Raw genomic sequence first — 21,010 nt, 5'->3', positions numbered from 1 at the left:
TTTCTTTCTTTTTAAAATAATGCCTTTATTGAATTACATGGCATTCACATGCCATGTAATTCATTCATTTAAACTGTACAATTTAATGTTTTTTTAAATTCATAGAGTTGTACAACTATCACCACATTGGATTTAGAGCATTTTTATTACCTCATGACCTGTATCCATTAGCAGTCACTCCCCATTTTCCCCAACCTCCCAGCCCTAGGCCACCAATAATCTGCCTCTGGATTGGCCTACTCTGGCTACTACTCTATTATTTACATTTCATACCAGTGTGATCATAACATATGTGGCCTTTTGTGATGGGCTTGTTTTACTTAGCATAATACTTTTAAGGTTCATCCATCCTGTAGCATGAATCAGTACTTCACTTCTTTTTATTGCCAAATTATATTCCATTGTATGGATATACCACATTTTATTATTCATCAGTTAATGGACATTTGGGGGTCATTGCTTTTGGCTACTCTGTATAATGCTGCTATGAACATTTGTGTAAAAGTTTTCGTGTGGACACATTTTTAGCTCTTTAGGAGTGGAATTGCTGGGTCATCAGCCTGGTAGGTTCCTAAGGGATAAGAATGCCAGAATAGACAAAAAGTGAATTCTTCTGATTTTTGAAACCTTTTCAAGTAAAAGCACCTTGACTCTAATTCCACCCTTGCTGCCAGTACATGTTTTACTTCTCACTAAAAAGCGTTTGCTTGAGTGTCTGGTATCTAAGAATTGAGGCCTCTATCTCTACTCCCCCGCTACCCCTTGTGTCATTTATGCCAGGTAATAGATGCTTGCCGATTTTGAAGCCTTAAAGTATAATCTTGTACTCCTGCTTCTGCAGCATATCTGTTGAGTGTGTTGAGATCCTGTCTGCCCTGTGCGCCCTGCCTTGGCTTCCTTTTGAGGGTGGATACTGGCCAGTTTGCTAGCCATAGAAATGATAAGACCTTGGGAACCTTTTGGGATCAAACTGTAATGAGAGGCGCCTTAAGAAGATTTGTGTATCTTTACTTGGCTAATCCTCAGTTTTCTTTCTCTTAGAACAGAGAAAGATGCTGGACAGTTAGCTCCCATGCTGTCTCCCTCTCCATGTAGCTTCTTCCTTGTTTCAGTGCCACACTCACAGAGTCCTTTTCACATGAATTATCACCCCACCTCTTTGCCACCAGTAGAGAACAGTTCATATCTTTATAATATGTACCAGCCCTTTTATTTTTAAACTAAAATTGAACTCTTTATTTTGAGATAATTATAGATTCTTATGCAGTTGTAAGAAATCATACAGAGATCTGGTGTACCCTTGGCCCAGTTTCCCTCAATGGTGACATCTTACAAAGCTATAGGACTGTATCACAGCCAGGTCGTTGACATCGACACCGTCAGGATGCAGAACATTTCCATCACTACAAGGGTCCTTCATACTGCCACACCCATTTCCCTCTCCCACCCACCTCTTTCTTAACCCCTGACAGTCACTAATCTGTTCTCCAGTTTTATAAATGTAATTTCAAGAATGTTATATAAGTGGAATCATATAGTATATAACTTTGGGTTATATAACTTCTTTTTACTCAGTAGAATTTCCTGGAAAATCATCCAGCTTATTGAGTGTATCATTAGTTGGTTTCTTTTTATTGCTGAGTAGTATTCCACGGGCGAATATACCATAGTTTGTTTAACCATTTACTAGTTGAAGGATATTTGGCTTTTTTCCAGTTTTTGGCTATTATGAATAAACCTATGAACATTCATGTACAGGATTTTGTGTGAACTTAAATTTTCATTTCTTTGGTATAAGTGCCTAGGAATGCAATTGCTGGGTCATGTGGTAGTTGCATGCTTAGTATTTTTAAGAAACTGCTAAACTCTCTTCGAGAGTGCCTATAGCATTTTACATTCCCATCACAGTGTATGAATAATCCAGTTTCTTCACATCCTCGTCAACATATGATATTGTCACTTTTTCATTTTAGCCATTCTGCTAAGTGTGTGGTGGTTTTAATTTGCATTTCCCTAATAGTAACGATGTTGAACATTTTTTCATGTGCTTATTTGCCATCTCTGTATCCACTTTGGTGAAATGTCTTTTCATGTCTTTTGCCCTATTTATAATTGATTTTTTTGGTTTTTTACTATTGAGTTTTGAGAGTTTTTTAAAATGTATTCTACATAGTAGTCTTTTGTTAGATATGTGGTTTGCAGATATTTTCTCTCAATCTTCAGCTTTTCTTTTCATCCCCTTAAAATAGGGTCTTTCACAGTTTAAAAGTTTTTCATTTTGATAAAGTCAATTTTATCATTTTTTTTGTTTATGGATCATACTTTTGGTGTCTGAGAAGTCTGACTGGTCCTAGATCTTGAAGGTTTTCTCCAATTTTTTTTCTAAAAATTAGTTTTACATTTTATATTTATTGTCATGATCCATTTTTAGTTTATTTTTGTATATGACACTTGGGTTGAGGTTCATTTTTTTCACATATAGCCGTCAAGTTTCTCCAGCACCATTTGTTGAAAAGGCGCTTTCTTTCTCCTGTTACATTGCTTTTGCACCTTTGTCAAGGATGAGTTGGGCATATTTGTAGGGGTCTGTTTCTGGGTTCTCTGTTCTTTCCATTGATCAATGTGTTTATCCCTCTACCAATACTATAGAGTCTTGATACCGTAGCTATATAATAAGTCTTGAAATTGGGTAAGTTGACTCTTCTCACTCTTCTGTTTCAGAATTATTTTAGCTCTTCTGGGTCCTTTGCCTTCCCATATACATTTTAGAATAATATTGTCTAGAGCTACAAAAAATCTTGTTGAGATTTTGATAAAAATTGTGTTAAATAAACCTTTATATCATTTGAGATAAATCGACGTCTTTACTAAAATGTTGAGTCTTCTGATTCATAAACATGATACATCTCTCCATTTATTTTGATCTTTTTATTTCTTTCATCAGCATCTTGTAGTTTTCCATATACAAATCTTGTAAATGTTTGTTAGACTTGTATCTAAATTTTAGGGAGTGTTTCGTTTGTTTTGTGATTGTTCAGCACTTATTTTTAAGGCCTGTCTGACTCATAGGTTCCCAGTGGGATTCTAGGCACTATGTCTGTACCTTCTCAGTTCTATTTTCTCCAAGTACCTTTTTCATTTTGTTTAGTGCCTGCAGTGGTTAGGAATTCGTGAAAATGACCCCCCAAAGTTTATTTGATTTAATCTCTTTGTTTTTTTTTTTCTCTCTGCCTCCTAATGGTGCCGTTTATCTCTTGAAGTTGGGCTGAGACTCACCTCTTTAGAGCTAACTGGTTGAGTGATCTTTGTGCCCTGAAAAGCACCTCTCTAAAATGTTAAGATTCAATTTTCTTTATTCCAGGAATGGTGGTTCCTTCCAAGACCAAAATCGTGTGCCATTTTTCTACTCTCGTGTTGACCTGTGGGCAACCGCACACTCTTCAAATAGTGCCCCGAGATGAGTATGACAACCCTACCAACAATTCTACATCCTTGAGAGATGAGCACAATTACAGTTTGTCCATTCACGAGGTAAGCAGCTTCCCTTCTTTGTGTGCTCCTTTCTGTCATTCTTATTCTTTCTAATTCACTTCCATTTCTTATATCTTCCCTGACTTCTTTGCTGTCCTTCCTTCATCTGACAATACCTTTCTCCTTAGGAACTGTGAGACTTAGATTAGCTTAGATAGGAAAGTTCTTTGTAAAGAGTAAATGGCTGTGCAAATAAGGAAAATTTTATACGTTTAGTGATGCTTTGTTTTTCTCCTATAGCTTGGTCCTGAAGAAGAAGAGAGCACTGGTGTCTCATTTGAGAAGTCAGTGACATCCAACAGGCAGACCTGCCAGGTGTTCTTGCGACTCACTCTGCATTCTCGCGGCTGCTTCCATGCCTGTATTTCATACCAAAATCAGCCAATCAATAATGGCGAATTTGACATTATTGTCCTAAGTGGTGAGTTGAAAGAAAAACTGTGATTTAATCCTATTCCCAGATCACTTGTCTGTACTCTTCTGACCAACCTCACAAACATTTGCTATTTGAGCCACACTTAGAGTCCACAACTCTGCATTCTCGCGGCTGCTTCCATGCCTGTATTTCATACCAAAATCAGCCAATCAATAATGGCGAATTTGACATTATTGTCCTAAGTGGTGAGTTGAAAGAAAAACTGTGATTTAATCCTATTCCCAGATCACTTGTCTGTACTCTTCTGACCAACCTCACGAACATTTGCTATTTGAGCCACACTTAGAGTCCTGTGGACCAAAGGTCTAGTGATTGGTAATTTTCTTTCCCTTTTGACTCCTACTTTAAACCTTATTCCTTGTTCCGCTTCAGAGAATGAGAAGAATATTGTCGAACGCAATGTGTCCACCTCAGGAGTGAGCATCTACTTTGAGGCTTATCTTTATAATGCTACCAGCTGTACCAGCACACCATGGCACCTTCCACCCATGCATATGAGCTCTTCCCAGCGCCGGCCTTCGACAGCTATTGAGGAAGAAGATGAAGAGTCACCCTCTGAGTGTCACACCCCTGAGAAAGTGAAGAAACCGAAGAAGGTGTACTGCTATGTGTCACCAAAGGTTAGAACTCCCATTCTTGCCTTAAAATCCCCCCGCCCAAGCCTGCATATAATTCGTATTTGATAACAAAAACCACAGAGTAATAAATAGTTCGAGAGTTAGGGCCAGATCAATGACTTGCAGGGTTTCTAGGATACTAAGAGAGGCTACTTAAAGTTGAACAGCAGATTGTGCCATCTCTTCTGTTGCAGATGTTTGGTTTTTACTAGATTAAATCTCTCTCTAGAGATTCTGTGTGCCTTGGAGCTTTAGGGCACCTGTGGCTTTCTGCCCTTTGATTGCTTCTGAGAAGATACTTTAAGGCATGGCTCGTAGAGTTTTAAAGAAATCTACTTTAACCATTACAAATTTCTCACTATTATAAAAATTACTGTTGACCCCTTGTGCTGTTTCGAAACAATTTGATCTTTCATTCTGTGATTTGTGAAACCACAATAAATGGATGTCATCATCAGGCTACAGGATTAGAATGGAGAAATTTTGGCAGAGACAAAGAGGTGAACTTCCCAAGGCCCCTGAGCTAAGAGGCGCTTTGTGTTAGAGATTTTCTTTTTAATATTTGTATTTTGCTTATTCATTCAAACCTCAGAAAAATGAGACTCTTGAAACATTTCATTACATCCCTTTAATCTCATAACCGAAACTGAGTTCTAATTCTGTTCTCCTTCAGAACACTTTGCTATGTACCATTCATTCATCATTTTAAAATCTAGCCTTAATTTGGCCTGGGGGAATAGTAAAGAGGGTAGGGTATGGATGAAACAAGATTGGTTATAAATTGATAATTGTTGAAGCTAGTGATGGGTTCATTATACTGTTTTCTCTTCTTTAGTATGTAGGTGAAATTTTCTTTAATGAAAAGTTTTTAAAAATCAAGAAAAAATCTGACCTACATATTTGGATAAGTTTCTTTTTTTTATGTTAAAAAACTATGGCATTGTTTTTTCCTTTTTATAAATGGCATAAAGAGACTCTTCTTTATTCTTACGTAAGGGATTTTTATGAAATTTTTTTATATGAGACTCCATCGCACCCCCTTCACCCTCCTATCCCCGCCGCCTTCCCCAGCAAATCCTTGGTACCATTCAGATAGGGATAAAGCAGTGGGTATGGGCCAGTGGTGCTCCTGTTCACTGACTTGGAGGAAGTCTCTGAGCAGCACCCAGCTGAACAGAAGATTTTGATTGTTTATCAGTGAAATGTTCTCTATTTGTAAAGTGAAAGCCTGAGCTCAGATATTTAGAAATGGTAATAAGACATGAAGTGTTAAGATTATGAAGTGCCTCTGTGGAATTGCACCGTCAGTAATATTTTTAATTTACCCGTTTTAAGATAGAGTAAAGTTATTTATTGATTTTAGTAGTGACTTAAATGGTCCTTTTGTCCATAAAGGAACACGGTTATCATGAGAAGTGTAGATAGGGACTCTGATATTTGAATTACAATAACCAAATAGAGTGTTTTTATTTATCATTCACTTTGTTTTCTGTATGTTGGTCTTCCAGCAATTCTCAGTGAAGGAGTTCTACCTGAAAATCATTCCCTGGCGTCTTTACACCTTCCGAGTGTGCCCAGGGACCAAAGTAAGTGGAACCGTACATCTGGTTCATGCTGCGCAGACTTCAATTCTGGACCATCTCATCCCTTTCATCGTCATCTCCTCATGAAATGGCGTGGAGAATGTTGACGTTCCAGAAAGACATGTGCTTACAGAAACAGGAATTTAATAGCAAGTCAATATTTCAGCAGTTATCTTTTGCTCCTAAGACTAAGTTAACAGAGAGGGTGTTGATATCTGCGCCCCAAGCTTGGTGTCCCAATGTGCTGAAGCTCTTTTAGGAACAGTATTCTCATATGTTAAAAAAATTTTTTTAACTTTTCTGAGGTTTCGGAATCTAAAGGCAAATCACTTTCCTCCATCCAGTTTGCTCAACCTCTACACGTAGTCATTTGCTCTTCTGTTTTATATATTCTTATTACTTTCACACTTCTTATATTTTATATTGAAAGGTCTGTAGTGTTGCCTGTGATCCTTACTAAAGGCAGTCTCTGACTCAAATAATTTAAAATAAAATTTGATTTGTAGAGCACTGAAATGAAAAAAAAAAAAGGAGATGTGCTCCTAGTAGATACTTACTTGGAGAAAACAGGCTTAACTTGTTTTCTTTGGTTGGTATAGAAGGGTAGGGATGTAGAGGATTTTTACTTAATTCAAGGGTTTTATAGATTAACTCCTCTTTTTTTCCTTTGTTAGTTTTCCTACCTTGGCCCTGACCCTGTCCATAAGCTCCTCACACTGGTGGTAGATGATGGCATTCAGCCTCCTGTGGAGCTCAGCTGTAAGGAGAGGAACATCCTGGCGGCCACTTTCATCCGCTCCCTCCATAAGAATATAGGTAGGGTCGGACCAGACTTCTGCTAGGGAATGCAGTGACCCAGCTACCCTGGGTGCCTGAGGGTGCGAGGTGGCCTTCATAGATGCCTTGTAACAAGGCTTTAATCATGATGGATCTTGCTGCTCCTCAGGAGGCTCTGAGACCTTTCAGGACAAGGTGAACTTTTTCCAGCGAGAGCTTCGGCAGGTACATATGAAAAGACCACATTCCAAAGTCACCCTGAAGGTCAGCAGACATGCCTTGTTGGAATCGGTGCGTAAAACTTCATCTCTGTCAATAGTTATTAAACTTTTCCAACCAGAAAACTCTTTGGTATTATTTTGGTTATATTTTGCAGGTTATCTTTTTCATGAAATGCAAATTTCTGTCCTCTTTAAGCATGTCTATTAAAGAGTGTTCTTCTGTGTGTTTGATTATAGTAAGTTTGGGGCAGACTTGTTAGGGGTATGTTATTGAGGGCAGAAACTAGTTGACACATTGGCTTTAGAATCTGTGTAGAATTAGTTCCTGAATAATCTCATGGAACTGCCTATGTAGGGCAGGTGGAAGTAGTTATTACAGAAGAAAGTTTTGTTATTGAATCCCTGGAATAGAGAGCTCTTGTTGGATTAAAAGGCAATGATTTTTGTTGTCACTGTGGTCTAATGGAAAAGGAACACCTGATGTGTGTCTGTCTCCACTGCACAGACACTGGCATAGTTCTTCCATTCCCCAAGAATGAGAAGCCTTGGTCCTTGTCCAAAATGTGTTTGTGATGTTTGGCTCTGGTAGGTGTGACTGGAAACCCTTTTTCTCAGCCACATTCTCTGTGTGGCATGGCTCTCTGTCTGAACCCAGCCTTTGGATAAAGATGTCTAGTAGATAGACTGTACTTTACTGAAAACCAGGACTCCTTGGTTCTCTTGCTGACAGTTTACTATTTGAGCCATTTTTACTTCTTTATTTGAGAATTTTCTCATTAATAAAATGAGGATTGTAAAAAAACAAACAAAAACAACCAGCTTCAACTTTCCAACAAAGCAATGACATAAAGATGAATTAGATTATTTTTTTAAGTCTTAAATTCCTCCTGGAAATACATGTATTTTAAATATAATATGATATTATTAAAGTTTATTTATGAGTAATATATTGCCTCTAAATACTAGTGGTTAGTTAAATGGACAATAGCAATGTTCTTGTGTTTTTTTATTGTTAACACACAAGAGATGCCAGCCAGTGTTCTAATAACTTCCTTTCACTGCTTTTCAGTCTCTGAAAGCCACTCGGAATTTTTCTATCTCAGATTGGAGCAAGAACTTTGAAGTGGTTTTTCAAGATGAAGAAGGTCAGTTTTGAAATTTCATATTCATCTTTATAAACCCTCCTCCCTACTTCTACCCTCCTCCACAAAAATGAAAAACCCACCTACACACACACGCACACGCACACACACACACACACAAAACATCTTCTTTTTCCAAAGGAAAAAGGTCATGAGTCAAGATAAAAAGGGTGGTGTTTACTGGCCAGATGGCTTGGTGGAGCTTGTAGAGCACAAGCACACAGGGACTTGTGGGGAGAACTCTCAGAGTCTGAGGCAGAAGGGAGAGGTAACTTTTGTAGAACCAAGAGAAATGTCCATTTCCTGGGGTCTCTATTTGCCTGTGTTTCCACACGAGGGGGCATTAGCTTAGTGATCAAAATACCTTTAATCCTACAGAAAGGGATGGGATTTTGAAAAAAAGTCCCCAGTTTAGGTGGGTTGGAATGGGGAAACACCACCGTGGCAGAATAGAGAGAATGTGGAGAGTGTAAAGTGATGAATAAATGAAGAAACATGATAAGACATAGTAGGCCAAAGTCACTTTTTTATGTTTATTGCACTTTTCAGCTCTGGACTGGGGAGGGCCTCGCCGGGAATGGTTTGAGCTAATTTGCAAAGCACTATTTGATACCACCAATCAGCTCTTCACCCGATTCAGTGACAACAACCAAGCATTAGTGAGTCTGTGGCTTCCCTATGGGTTGGTGGAAAATATGGATTGTGTTATAAAGGATAGACTAACAAGGGTTTGAGGTTATGAACCTGTCCTGGGAATCTGACTACCCGTGCCCTCTTCTCAGTTTTGATACTTAAAATATGAACTAATTTCGCCTCCCTCTTCTTTGCCTCCATTATTTCATCTGTAAAATAAGAGAAAATGCAGACAAATGAATATTTGACTAAAAAGCATTATAATGCCATGGCTATTCTACTAATTATTATAATAATAATTAAGCCACTGTCTCAAAAGATAGCTGAAGCTATTGAATTCTGTCTGTACCAGATGTTTGACTGTGCAGAGATGTCAAGAGTAGGGAAGTAGACTTTGGCTGAAAGAAGTTCTTGTTTAGGGAAAAGGCATCATCACATCATCCACTGATTAACTTCCATACTCAGCCAGATTAAGCCATAAACTTAATGTAAGATTCTTCAACTTAATGTTAGTCCATTTTGCCCTTTATTCTCCAGTTACTGAATTACTCAGTGGTGGCTACCAAAAGACCAATACCATTTAGGTGGGCTCTATGATCCTAATACTGAAACTCTTGTTCTTTTGGGATGAAGTTGGGACGGAGGGTCTTTCCAGAACTAGGCTTGAAGAAAAATGGCCTGGAGCCTTTTAATCTCTTTCTTTCACAGGTGCACCCCAACCCTAATCGCCCCGCTCATCTGCGCTTGAAGCTTTATGAGTTTGCGGGGCGGCTGGTGGGCAAGTGTCTCTATGAGTCCTCTCTCGGAGGAGCCTACAAGCAGTTGGTCCGAGCTCGCTTTACCCGTTCTTTCTTGGCCCAAATCATAGGACTACGCATGCATTACAAGGTAACATCTGAATGTGTGCTTTCTACTAGGGCCTCTGGCCATTAACTCTGGAATGTCTCCGCTCTGAGCTTGTTATTCTTAAGGTTGAAGGGGTAGGTGGTGCCAAGCAGTGGCAAATGTTATTTCTGGGTGAGGGTTGTCATGTTCTGTTCTGTGTCTTCCTGTCTCCTCAGTACTTTGAAACAGATGACCCAGAATTCTACAAATCTAAAGTTTGTTTCATCCTCAACAATGACATGAGTGAGATGGAGCTGGTCTTTGCAGAAGAGAAATATAACAAATCAGGTCAACTGGATAAGGTGAGAAAGGAGCACAGCCTGTGGGTCCCATGGTTCCTACCCTGCTCTAGAACAGCGCTGTCTAAAAGAACTTTCTTCAATAATGGAAATCATCTCTATTTGTGCTATCTTTTGAGCACCCAAAATGTGGCTATTGTGACCAAATAATTGAATTTCTTGTTTTATTTTCGTTAACTTAAATGGACATAACCACCTGTAGCTAGCAGCAGACATTTTAGGCAGCACAGTTTTAGGGCACTGCATCCCACTTAATGATCTTGGCTCATTTGAGTGGAGCAAAAGACACATGAGTCCGTACATCTCATCCCTACTTTCCAGTAGAAAAAGAACCTAGTGATAATGAAGTGTCACTGCACAAGGAGCTTTGGAAGGGATGGCGGCGCCTATCTCAGCTTCAGTGGTGGTGATATAGATGTGTCCTATTTTAACACTGGACGTGTATATTTTTAAACTTTATTACAAAATTATTGGCCAAAAGTATTTCTGATGCAAATGTGATTCTGTTTACATTGTAGGATTAAGCAATATCAAATGATAATGATGAAGCTAGTGTTGTGGTAACATACAAAATAACAATGACTGAAAAATTGTGACCACTGGTATTTTGTACTTGATAATCACATATCCTTTGTGACCATTTTGGGGCTGTAAAGTAAGAATGAAAAAGAACAACAGTTCCCATCTTAGAATTTCTGAGACCTGAAAAGATTTATTTACTACTTGTCTGGCTTTATTTATTCTCAGTTGGCTCAGGGTCATAAGAAAAGAGGTCAGTACTGGTTTAATTTTGGAATCATAGGGACATTAAAATTTTGCCAACAAGAAGCTATAATATCTTCTTATTGCATCATCACTATTTGACCAAGCCAGAGAAGACTCACACGGATACCCACTTCAGAAATAGTAGCTAGTAGAATACAGTTGTAGTAGTAGGAATCCTGAAGCTTAGTAACTACATAAAATCGAGCATGTTGAGAAGCTGAATGCATGGTAGAAACCTATGACTGTCATGGAGTTCAGTAATGCTTTGTGGGACATGTCATCTTATAAATGCCCATCCACAGCCTCTCTGTCTTTTGTCTCTTGTTTCAGGTTGTAGAACTCATGACAGGTGGAGCTCAAACCCCAGTCACTAATGCAAATAAAATATTCTATTTAAATTTGCTGGCCCAATATCGGCTGGCCAGTCAAGTGAAAGAAGAGGTAGAACATTTCCTAAAAGGTGAGATTCTCTCTAGTCTTGGCTTTGAGATGAAAATACCTGTATCCATGGTGTGGATATGGCTTTAACTGGGCTACTTTGTTTCAGGCCTGAATGAGTTGGTCCCTGAGAACCTTTTGGCTATTTTTGATGAAAATGAGCTTGAGGTAAGTACTTAGCATTGCAAACCCCCGTTCTTGACTTGGTGTTTTAGTATGCCCATAGGAACCAGCTTATCTTCTGTTATGAGATATGATAGGAAAGCCCTTTATGCAAGAGTTGGTTTCACTTTTGTCACTCTTCCATGCATTGGCCCTTCTTTTACCTTTTAAAAAGTTAGAAGGTGAAAATTAGAAACCAGCAAATAATTATGTTTGAAGAGTAATAATTACTATTTATTTATTTCTCAAATATTGATACTGGTTAAGTACTAATGAATGTTGATATCACATACAATCTTTGTAAATCCTATGACATTTAAAGTTGACTTAAGGGAATAACAGAATTTATTTGTTTAGGGACTATTTATTAAGTATCTGCAGTATGCCATGTCTGTATGCAGCACTGGGGAGATAGCAAGGAATAAGACAAAGTCCCTGCCTTCGTGGAGCTACATTCTAGTGATGGAGACAAATCAAAAGATGTGACATATTTCAAAGTTTGGAGCCACAACTCTATATAGTTAATGTATTCTTATTTCAGATCCTTTAACAACTGAAAAATGGCTCTAACATAGTTAATACCATTCTATAATTAGCAAAATTGAAATTCATATCGGGTGTGAGCAAAACATGAAATCAGTTTGTTTTTACCTGCTTTTTGGATGATACATACAAGGCAAATTACTGGTTTCAACTTCCCGTAGCCCTTATGAGGAATGTATTTTTGCAAACTATTTCCTCTAGGGAGAAAGTTCTAATTTAAAAATGAAAAACCAAAAAGTAGTTTTGGGTGGTCTTATACATCTTTATTCTTATTAACTGAACTGGCTTCAAGAACAAGAATCAAAGTCTTGTGCGATTTTCATCACATTTTATACCTTTATATATGAAATCTAAACAAAACAAACTCTCTGTCACTCGATCTAAAGTTTGATAGACCTGTCACCTAGTGCTGTTATTTTTGGGTAGAGGAATTGCTACTGTTATATTTTGTTTTATCACGAAGCAAAGCACTTGTGACGATTTTTAAAAGTGAGTATGTGGATATGGTAGGAAGGACACAGTCTCTTACAGTTCTACATTCTTCTCTTAGTTACTCATTAGCTTGGCAAGTTCTTTTTGAAGGAGCCAAGGCTCCTCAGGCTTAATTTGGCCTTTTCTTGTCTTTTGATTAGGATGTATCTTCTTTATAGCTATTGGATGAGTACTCACAGTCTGCTAAGTAACATGCAGGATCATGAACCAGATTAGGACATGAATAAGATGTTTAGGGCTCTGATCTCATTAATGTTCTATTTTTTTTTTTTTTTTTTTGGCATGCTTTTTAAAATTTATCTGATCAGGCAAAGGCAGGACTAAAGGGAAGAAAGGTAGTAAAAGTTCAGTCCACAAAAGGATGGATCCTGGGGAAAAAGAAAGGCCATCTGATAAATTCACAAATGGGGTTGGGGGTCTTCATCAAAGGAAAAGGGCCTGCTTTTCTCTCTGGCATTTCCAGGCTATGTCCAGAACAGACGATCAGTAAACTTGGTTCCATTTTGTCCTTTGCTTCAATTCAAAATAATCTATAGCAGCAGTTCTTAATTAGGTGTGCGCATCAGAAGTGCTTGAGGAGTTTTTTCAAAATACATAAGCTCGTAACCTACTCCTAGAGATTCTGATTTGGTAGGTCTAGGATAAGGCCACAGGCATCTGTATATTTTTTAAAAGCTGTGTAATTTTTACCACGCCAGTTAGAAACTGTTGACCTATTATAATTGATTTTTCTGAAGCAGTATTATTCTGGTATTATGACCTTGCCTTTTGTCTTTTTCCTGATACCCTCTTTATTCCACATTTTTGCATGTTAGCATAGGTAATTGACCTTATGTTGGGTCTTTGTCCCTCTGACTATCCTAGTAACACCTGACTGTCTTCTCCAGCTGTTGATGTGTGGGACTGGGGACATCAGTGTGTCTGACTTCAAAGCCTATGCAGTGGTCGTTGGTGGCTCGTGGCATTTCAGAGAAAAGGTAAGTGGGCCAAACTTTTTTTAGTTGAATTTGTGTCATGTTGTAAAGAAAAAGTTTCAGAAGAAAAAAGTCAAGGAGTCAGAGAAGCAGACATGTCATCTGGGAAACAGTGATATATGTGGGAAAGACAGGTGGTTGCTTAGGCAAGAGAGAGCCCTGGTCCCTCATGGCTGTCATGCTAACTGCCATAGGAGCAGTACATTGGATAGTCAAAGAAATAGAACCAAGCAATCAGTGACTCCCCTCCCGACTGTGTGACAATGTAAATTTCTAGAGTTTGTCAACTCTAACCATTCCTACCTGGACCTGATAGAATGGTAACTGGGGCACACTCCCATTTCAGGGTATCCTGTTCCTTCCCCCTAGGGTCAGATCATAGGCTGTAAACTGGTATGACCTCAGCCTTGTGCTCTCCCTGCCAGGTCATGAGGTGGTTTTGGACTGTGGTTTCCAGTTTGACCCAGGAGGAATTGGCTCGGCTGCTTCAGTTTACAACAGGCTCCTCTCAGCTGCCACCCGGAGGTTTTGCCGCCCTCTGTCCCTCATTTCAGATTATTGCCGCTCCGACCCATAGCACGCTACCAACCGCACACACGTGGTAGGTATCTGCATGCTATCATGGGGAATTTTTTCTCCAGCTTTTGCCAGTGTTTCTGGTAGTGTGAGTTAATCACTCTCCCCTTGCCCTTCCAGTTTTAACCAGCTGTGCCTCCCTACGTATGACTCATATGAAGAGGTTCACAGGATGCTGCAACTGGCCATCAGCGAGGGCTGTGAGGGCTTCGGTATGCTCTGACCACTCTCCTGCCATCCACTTGGTTCCCGGGCTTTCTGGAGTATCTGGGTGCACAGGACAGACACAACCACTGACCCTAACACACACATAACCGTCAACCAGAAGCAGCTGCATGTTCCCCAGTATCTGGAGTATTTGGTCACCTACCAGCATTGCCCTTCCCTCACCCCTCCCTGCACATCTGCCCCATAAGCCTCTTTGGCATGGTATGTAATCCAAGCTCCTTGTTGAGTCACGAGAAGAGGACTGTGCTGCTGTAATTTCACGTGATTCTTAGAAGATCCCAGGAGCAGGAGCTGCCTCAGCTGAAGGGGATTCCACAAAGGGCTCAGCTCTCTTAGGAAGCTGGTGTCCTCGCCTTGCCCAACCTCCTCTGCTTGTGCTCTTTCGAGGTCCCCTCTGTGGCCCTCATTACTTGACCTGAAGTATGCGTGACTTTCTTGTGGGCAGAGTTATTGCCTCTTGTCATCAGGAGCCAGGAGAAGCACAGATAGAAGTGGCCCACATATGCAGTCTTTGGTTTCGTCCCTCTGCACAATGGCCGGCACAGGCCATGGCACTGGACTACCTCTAATGGGGACTGAGCACAAAAGGATCTTTTTTTGTGGTGTCAGAACTGACAAATAATGATCATTCATCCCTAAAGAACTCTCTAAACTTTTTCTTGAGTTTGAGCCAGTGAGAAAAGAATGTGAAAGATAGTTGGGCTGTGGCCTCCAATGCTGAATATGGTTCTCCTTTAAGGTTGGGGCATGTCTAGGCACATGGCTGGCTTAAAGACTACTGATGCTTGTCTCTGAGTTTGTTCTTTATACTGAGATGTGGCCGGGCCGGGCCACCTATCTCCCAAGCTATGCAATCTGCTGCAAAGAGATAGGGATTCTATAGCTTTCTACTGAAGGAAATTTTGGAGCAAGGGACTAGGACAGTAAGAATAGCATGCCAGTGATCCCTCCTTCTCTCATCGCTTGGTGTTCTCTGGCAGCACTGAGGAAAGGGAACAGGGGCCAGTAGTTTAAGTGCTTATCACAGGTCCATGGAGTCAGGACATTGGGAACATAGAGGAGAAACGTCAGACTATAAACATCTAGCTGTCTCAGTTACTTCCCTTCACTCCATCAGTTACCAGCAAAGGGAACTAAGGAGGAAAGAAGATACAGTATGTTCACTCTTACGTGAAGATTGAAGAGAACCTGCTGCTCTCCCTTGGAAGATGGCAACATCTTTTTTCGTTACGATTTGAATGAAAACTTTTTCAGGACTCAAAATCTCATCAACTTTCCCGAATTTCTCTTTTGAAGAAGGCTTTGCTGCAAGCTACCATTCCCAAAGGGGCATTCAACTGAGATTATTACAAGCCATCTTTATTGCCAAAACCAGCAAGTACACACAGTCCAGAGAGGAGGCAGGACTTATGGCAATGCCTTGGCCTCCTGGAAGCATGTCTGAGCCCTCCTGTTCCCAGGGATCGTGGGGAACAAGCCTTCCTGAGCTGCTTCTGTACCTGCCTGACCTCACTTCTTCACAGTTGTCATTTGTTCTTGGTGTGGGTGCTGACCTCACTCATTCTTGGGGTCCAGGATTCAGCATCAGGGCCTGTACACCACAGGGTCCTTCATGCCACATGGTCACTGCTCTCCTCAGGGACCAGGACAAGGTGCTGCTGCTTTCCCCAGTGTTTTCCCATGGGATAAGTACCGGCAGGTTTCATCATCACCCTGGGAAACACAGTGCTGCCTCTCAGGCCCAGAGAGGAGTTTCCAACTGGGGCGTATGGGCTGGTTCTGCTGTCTTTGGCAGTAATTCCTCTTCTGGATTCTGCTTTCTCTCCTCCAGCAGTCCTCCAGAGACCGATGCTGGAGCTCGATTTTATTTTATTGGCTAAGTTTGTTATTTTAAGGTCTAGTCATAGCACTTTTCAAAGCATCCTGGGCACCACTGCAGCCCAGCTGAGGCGGCGTTCCTGTGGTGGTCCTTAGCCCCTGGGTCTTTGTTTAACAAAACCCTTTGGTACTGCTGTGATTTTCTGTTCTTCCAGTTTATGTTCTAACTCTCCTCAAAAGTCTCTTTGCTCTTTTTGGCCTTTCTTTTACTGTTTTTTCCCCCTTATCCTTCTTTGGTACCAGCCCGTGTGGGGAAAAGGTACAGTATGTCAGAGAGAAGAAAGAGTATGTCACTTCCTGGGCAATTTTCTATTCACGTTTCTTATTTTGGCCAGTTCTTTTAATTATGCCCTTGTGGCCTGGTACTTGGTTGAGGGGGGAGGGGGAATCAGCTAACAACCTGGTCTTTCACTGTCTTTGAAGGAGACCAGATACCAAGTGAACACCCAGGAGAGCACTGGCGTCTTTCTAGAACTTCAGCAGAGACCAAGCCCTGCTGCAAACTTGTCAGGCCAGGCAAAAGGGTCAGGCAGTTGCAGTGATAGTGTAAATATTTTGTACAGTAAATAAATAAATAAATGTTTGAAAGGACTAAAGAGTAGAAATATTTTCGTGTTTCCCCAGGAATTCCTTCAGAAGCAGTCAGCTCGGTAGAATGTACACCTGGAGCCCTGGGCCTTTCCCAGGCCTCTTGCCTTTTCACCCTTCCCTAATTGCTGTCTGTGGTGCCAAGCAGGGCCACGGTGGTTATTCACACAAATAGCCAATGGGCAGAACAAGTGCTTGTGCAGTTTGGCAAGAGCAGGGGATGTCTGTTCTCATCGGTCTTTTAAACATTAATTTGTTGTTTTGCTACATAAGAAACTCAGTGTAGAAAATTTGGAAATCAAATACAAAGGAAATAAATTACCTGTCATCCCGAGGTAACCACTCGGGATGACAGGTAAACACTTTGATGTATATAGCCTTCTGATTTGCATATACTCACATATTTATTTCTTAGCATCCCCTCCCTTCCCACAAGTGCTCTGGGCATGGCAAACAAAAACGCTGCTCCTCAAAAGTTTGTGGGCGGCAGGTGGTACCAGTTCTTTTCCAACCAAAGGTAAGTTTGACAGAGAAAACCAGGCCTGATTTGGGGCTAGAAAATATCAGGAACCCTGAATTTCTAAGGGAAGTAATCTAATCATGGCATCTTGTTCAGTGGTTCCCAGTCTAGAAAAGCAAAACAAAATCCCCTTTGGAATTCTTTTTAAAATACAGATTTTTGCCCCTAATCTCCAGACCCAGTGAATTGGAATCTTAGCTTGAAAACTACTCTTTTAGAGTACATTCATTCTGCCCCCACCTCATCAAGCTCCTGAATGATGTGAGATGTCAAAACAAAACAAAATTCTATCTCCGACTTTACATTTTTAGGTTAACAGTCCTACACCTTTTATACTTGCTGCTCTCTTGGCTTTGAATGGGTCATGAACACTCATCACTGAGTGATTTCAGCCCATGGTGAAGTTATTCTTAAGACTCAAAAGGCTGGTAGGATTCTTCCTGAATTAACACAATATTAGCTTCAGTTTCTCGTGCACTGTTACCTCTGAGCCAGTGTGAATAGAGACCTCTGCCACACTTCTCTCATGACCGCAGTAGAGGTTCTCCAGCATGTGGCTTGAACCGGAGGACTCCTCACCTCTATTTTGGCTTCACTTAGATCCTCAAGCATAATAGACCAGCTCCAGGTATCTGGTAATACTTTTATTTAAAAATGAATAATTCCTTTATTTTGATATATATATATATCAAAAGTATACAAGCATGTACAATTTAGTAAGTAATTACAGAGGAAGTGCACATGTGACCACCATCCAGGTCAAGAAATAAAATGTCGCAGCACGACAGAGCAGGTCTCATCCCACTTCTCTAGCAGTAACTATTATCCTGTCTTATCATTTTACCAATTCCTTTTTCATTCTGTCCTAAAATTCACAGTGGGGAGATGCCAAGCAAGATTAGATTCTTCATATTAATTACTATACTTCACAATTAGCTTAAAAAGTCTTCTGAGACCATCGTTGCCCCATGAGACTCCAGATTTCTGACACTGAATCATAAAGACTACGGGGTCTCTGCAGAGATTTTTCTCCGGATATTCTAAATGGGGTGCTCCTTAGCTTTCATACCCCAAACAGGTTTTGTGGGCTGGTTTATCAAGATCATGATTCTCTTTGGTGGTCAATGACAGGTTCTTGAATATCATGTTCAATAGAATAGTATTGAAAATGACTCAGCATCACATTGTCTCAAAAATGTGGAATGGGCTGGAATTTCTGACTCAGTACTGAATCTGCCCCACCTAATAGCCATCCCTAAGTTATTGGAGAACTTAGTTTTCCTGTTTGGAGTGCAAAGGGAGTGGATTTAGAAATCTGCAAGGGGGATGTGGTTCCATAGTGTAGCAGTTAGCACATCTTTACACGCAGAAGGTCCTGGGTTCGCGCCCCAGTGGAGCCACGGTCCATGGTCTATGGCCATGCCACCCTGAACAAGCCTGATGTCTGATCTTGGAAGCTAAACAGGGTTGGGCCTGGTTAATACTTGGATGGGAGACCACCTAGGAAGACCAGGTGCTGTAGGCACAAATAATAATAAAAATCTGCAAGGGATATTATGAGAATCTTGGTTTGTATATGATGGAATGGTACGACCTAGTGTTGGGATATACCTTGCTATGACTACTCTCCACCCCCTAATTCAATTCACTTCAGTTTTGCTTATAGAACACTTTGTGGTAGCCACAGCAGGGACCTGGTTCTCTGCAGTGAACTCAGGTATAGTCTCTACAAGACAGTCAGTGAATTCCTGGTAAAGAGATATGGAGGATACAATTTATCACCAGAAGTCAGAGTGATAGCTGTAGGTTTTATATGGCATCGGAGGTAGCTTTAACAGATTTGTCCAAGTTGTCAATAGAGCTCTGGCTTGTTAATACCAGCCAGCAGCAGCAGCAGCTTCTTAGACACAGGTGGTGACAATGTTGCTACCTCTAGGAGCAAGGATCAGACACCAGTACAGAACCACAGTATCCAGACACTTTGAAGGAAAGCATGGGGCTCCCTATCTAATTCCCCTTGTAGCCTGCCTTCAAGAAGGTGATGGGTAATTTGTTCTGGATGAAGTCTGTGGATGTGGTTGCTACTTCCTCAGAGTACCCAATTAGGCCACCATGGCCTTTGTAGTTTTGATGGCCATGAATGCCTTAGACCTGATTCAGCTGGCAAACCAGGCAACTTTCTGAGTGAACAGTCTTAGAACTTCATCTCTTAGGGATGACACTGGGAAGAAGTCAGTCTTGGACTACTCAAGGAGCTAGGTGGGGAAATAAATTTCTTCTGTAAACTTCAATGTGTCCTTGACCAGGTGGCCAAGTCTGATAATACGAACCTACTTATATATCCTATGTTTCTGACTCCAGAACCCCTGGGCCTCCAGCCTCCCCTGCAGCACAAGCATCTCCTGTCATTTGGCCTTTTCTCTATGTCCTTGGACATTTTTGCATCAAGTGTGCAGAATAGGATCCTCAAAGGGTAGCCATTAATTGAGAGCATGAACGTTCATACTTTATTTTTAATTTCTATGGTTCAAACTTGAGCAAGACTGATACTCTAATATCAGCTTCCTGTGCTGCAAAATGATGCTGTTAACTAAATAAGAAAATTGGCTAATAACCTGGAACTCCTGGAAAAAAGTTTTCTCTATATAGTATGTCTGATAGCATATTGACTATGGCTTAGAGCCCTGGTAATTTCCACAGTGAGAAGCTATATGGATCTGGGGGCAGTAGAGTATGCTAGAGTGGATGACTGGTGTGGGGTGGTGGCTCTTTTTCCACCTTGCCATGTTCAGGCAGGGCAAAGAGAATGGGTATTCAGGACACATAACTCAAATACCTGTGAAGAAGACCCCAGGCAAGAAGAGACCTCCTCTCCCTCATTTATATGACTCTCCAGAGACCAGGGGAGGTATTTGAGGGGACTGCATCTCAAACCTGTGTCATATGAGGCAATCTAATAATAGGCAGCCTAATACTCCTGACTTTGCTTAACTCACCTGATTACTGAAACATGATAATAGCTGTAATTTTTCGAGCTCTTCCCCTATGCTAAGAACTTTAATGTAGTTGCATATTGACAATGACACTGCAAGGTAGATTTTGTTTTCTCCATTCTACATAAGACAAAATCGAGGCTCAGAAGATAAGTAACTTCCAAGGTTCCTTACTAAGTGGCAGAGCTGTATTTGAACATGGGTCTGTTTTATGTCAAAGCTCAAAGTCTCCACATTGCTGGTTTGTCTCAGGCAGATTAGTTTAGACTAAAAAACGGCCCAGGCACTGGGCCACCAGTGCTCACTGACTGCCTCACATTCACTTGGTGACACTGTGTGACAGATGAGTACTTTATACCTTTGTTTACCTGTCAGTCACCTGAGGATTTGGGATTTATGAGAAGGCCCTACTTTAAGAAATACAGCTATTAGTAGTGGCTTTAAAATATTTTGCATGTAGAAAATTCCACAGAATACCAGCCAGTGACTCGAGTGAAGTGATTTCCAATTTTAAATGAATTCTGCGTGAAGAATACAAGACACCTTGAGGATATAAATAAGAGGGTGGGGGGGGTGGAATTTTGAAATTTTAATATCCCCACTTTGGTGGGAAATCCATAGACTGCATGCAAATGAAATAATTAGAATGTGGTCACACTACACAATACCCTGATGATTATCTCTGACAATTAAGTCTGCAGAAAAAGGCTCATTTAAATAAATCTTTTG

General features: G+C 40.6%; 1 protein-coding gene and 1 pseudogene across 5 annotated transcripts in view; both read left to right on the top strand.

Annotated features, from left to right (window-relative positions):
* The window catches only part of AREL1 (apoptosis resistant E3 ubiquitin protein ligase 1), a 34,246-nt gene extending 19,812 nt beyond the window's left edge, over positions 1 to 14,434 (top strand). For 4 of the 5 annotated variants that reach the window (XM_025041988.1, XM_015599738.2, XM_015599737.2 and 1 more), the window contains 16 exons: positions 3,362 to 3,531; positions 3,772 to 3,907; positions 4,108 to 4,152; positions 4,340 to 4,587; positions 6,093 to 6,170; positions 6,842 to 6,983; positions 7,114 to 7,235; positions 8,235 to 8,310; positions 8,857 to 8,966; positions 9,649 to 9,828; positions 10,002 to 10,127; positions 11,220 to 11,349; positions 11,437 to 11,495; positions 13,412 to 13,501; positions 13,924 to 14,099; positions 14,195 to 14,434. In XM_025041988.1, the coding sequence (XP_024897756.1) occupies positions 3,364 to 3,531; positions 3,772 to 3,907; positions 4,108 to 4,152; positions 4,340 to 4,587; positions 6,093 to 6,170; positions 6,842 to 6,983; positions 7,114 to 7,235; positions 8,235 to 8,310; positions 8,857 to 8,966; positions 9,649 to 9,828; positions 10,002 to 10,127; positions 11,220 to 11,349; positions 11,437 to 11,495; positions 13,412 to 13,501; positions 13,924 to 14,099; positions 14,195 to 14,297 (1,989 nt within the window). In that variant the 5' untranslated portion in view covers positions 3,362 to 3,363 and the 3' untranslated portion in view covers positions 14,298 to 14,434. Of the gene's footprint in view, positions 1 to 3,361; positions 3,532 to 3,771; positions 3,953 to 4,107; positions 4,153 to 4,339; positions 4,588 to 6,092; positions 6,171 to 6,841; positions 6,984 to 7,113; positions 7,236 to 8,234; positions 8,311 to 8,856; positions 8,967 to 9,648; positions 9,829 to 10,001; positions 10,128 to 11,219; positions 11,350 to 11,436; positions 11,496 to 13,411; positions 13,502 to 13,923; positions 14,100 to 14,194 lie in introns of all 5 variants that reach the window. The other variant, XM_006925446.3, reaches the window with a different exon arrangement.
* A 4,263-nt stretch (positions 14,435 to 18,697) lies between these two features.
* Positions 18,698 to 18,813, top strand: LOC112473840 (annotated as a pseudogene).
* Positions 18,814 to 21,010: the final 2,197 nt, after the last annotated feature.

This window comes from Pteropus alecto, unplaced genomic scaffold (genome assembly GCF_000325575.1).
Source record: "Pteropus alecto unplaced genomic scaffold, ASM32557v1 scaffold8, whole genome shotgun sequence".
In the NCBI taxonomy this organism is placed as follows: Eukaryota; Metazoa; Chordata; class Mammalia; order Chiroptera; family Pteropodidae; genus Pteropus; species Pteropus alecto.
The sequence above is the reverse complement of the archived record's forward strand: the minus strand, read 5'-3'. Positions and strand labels throughout refer to the sequence as shown.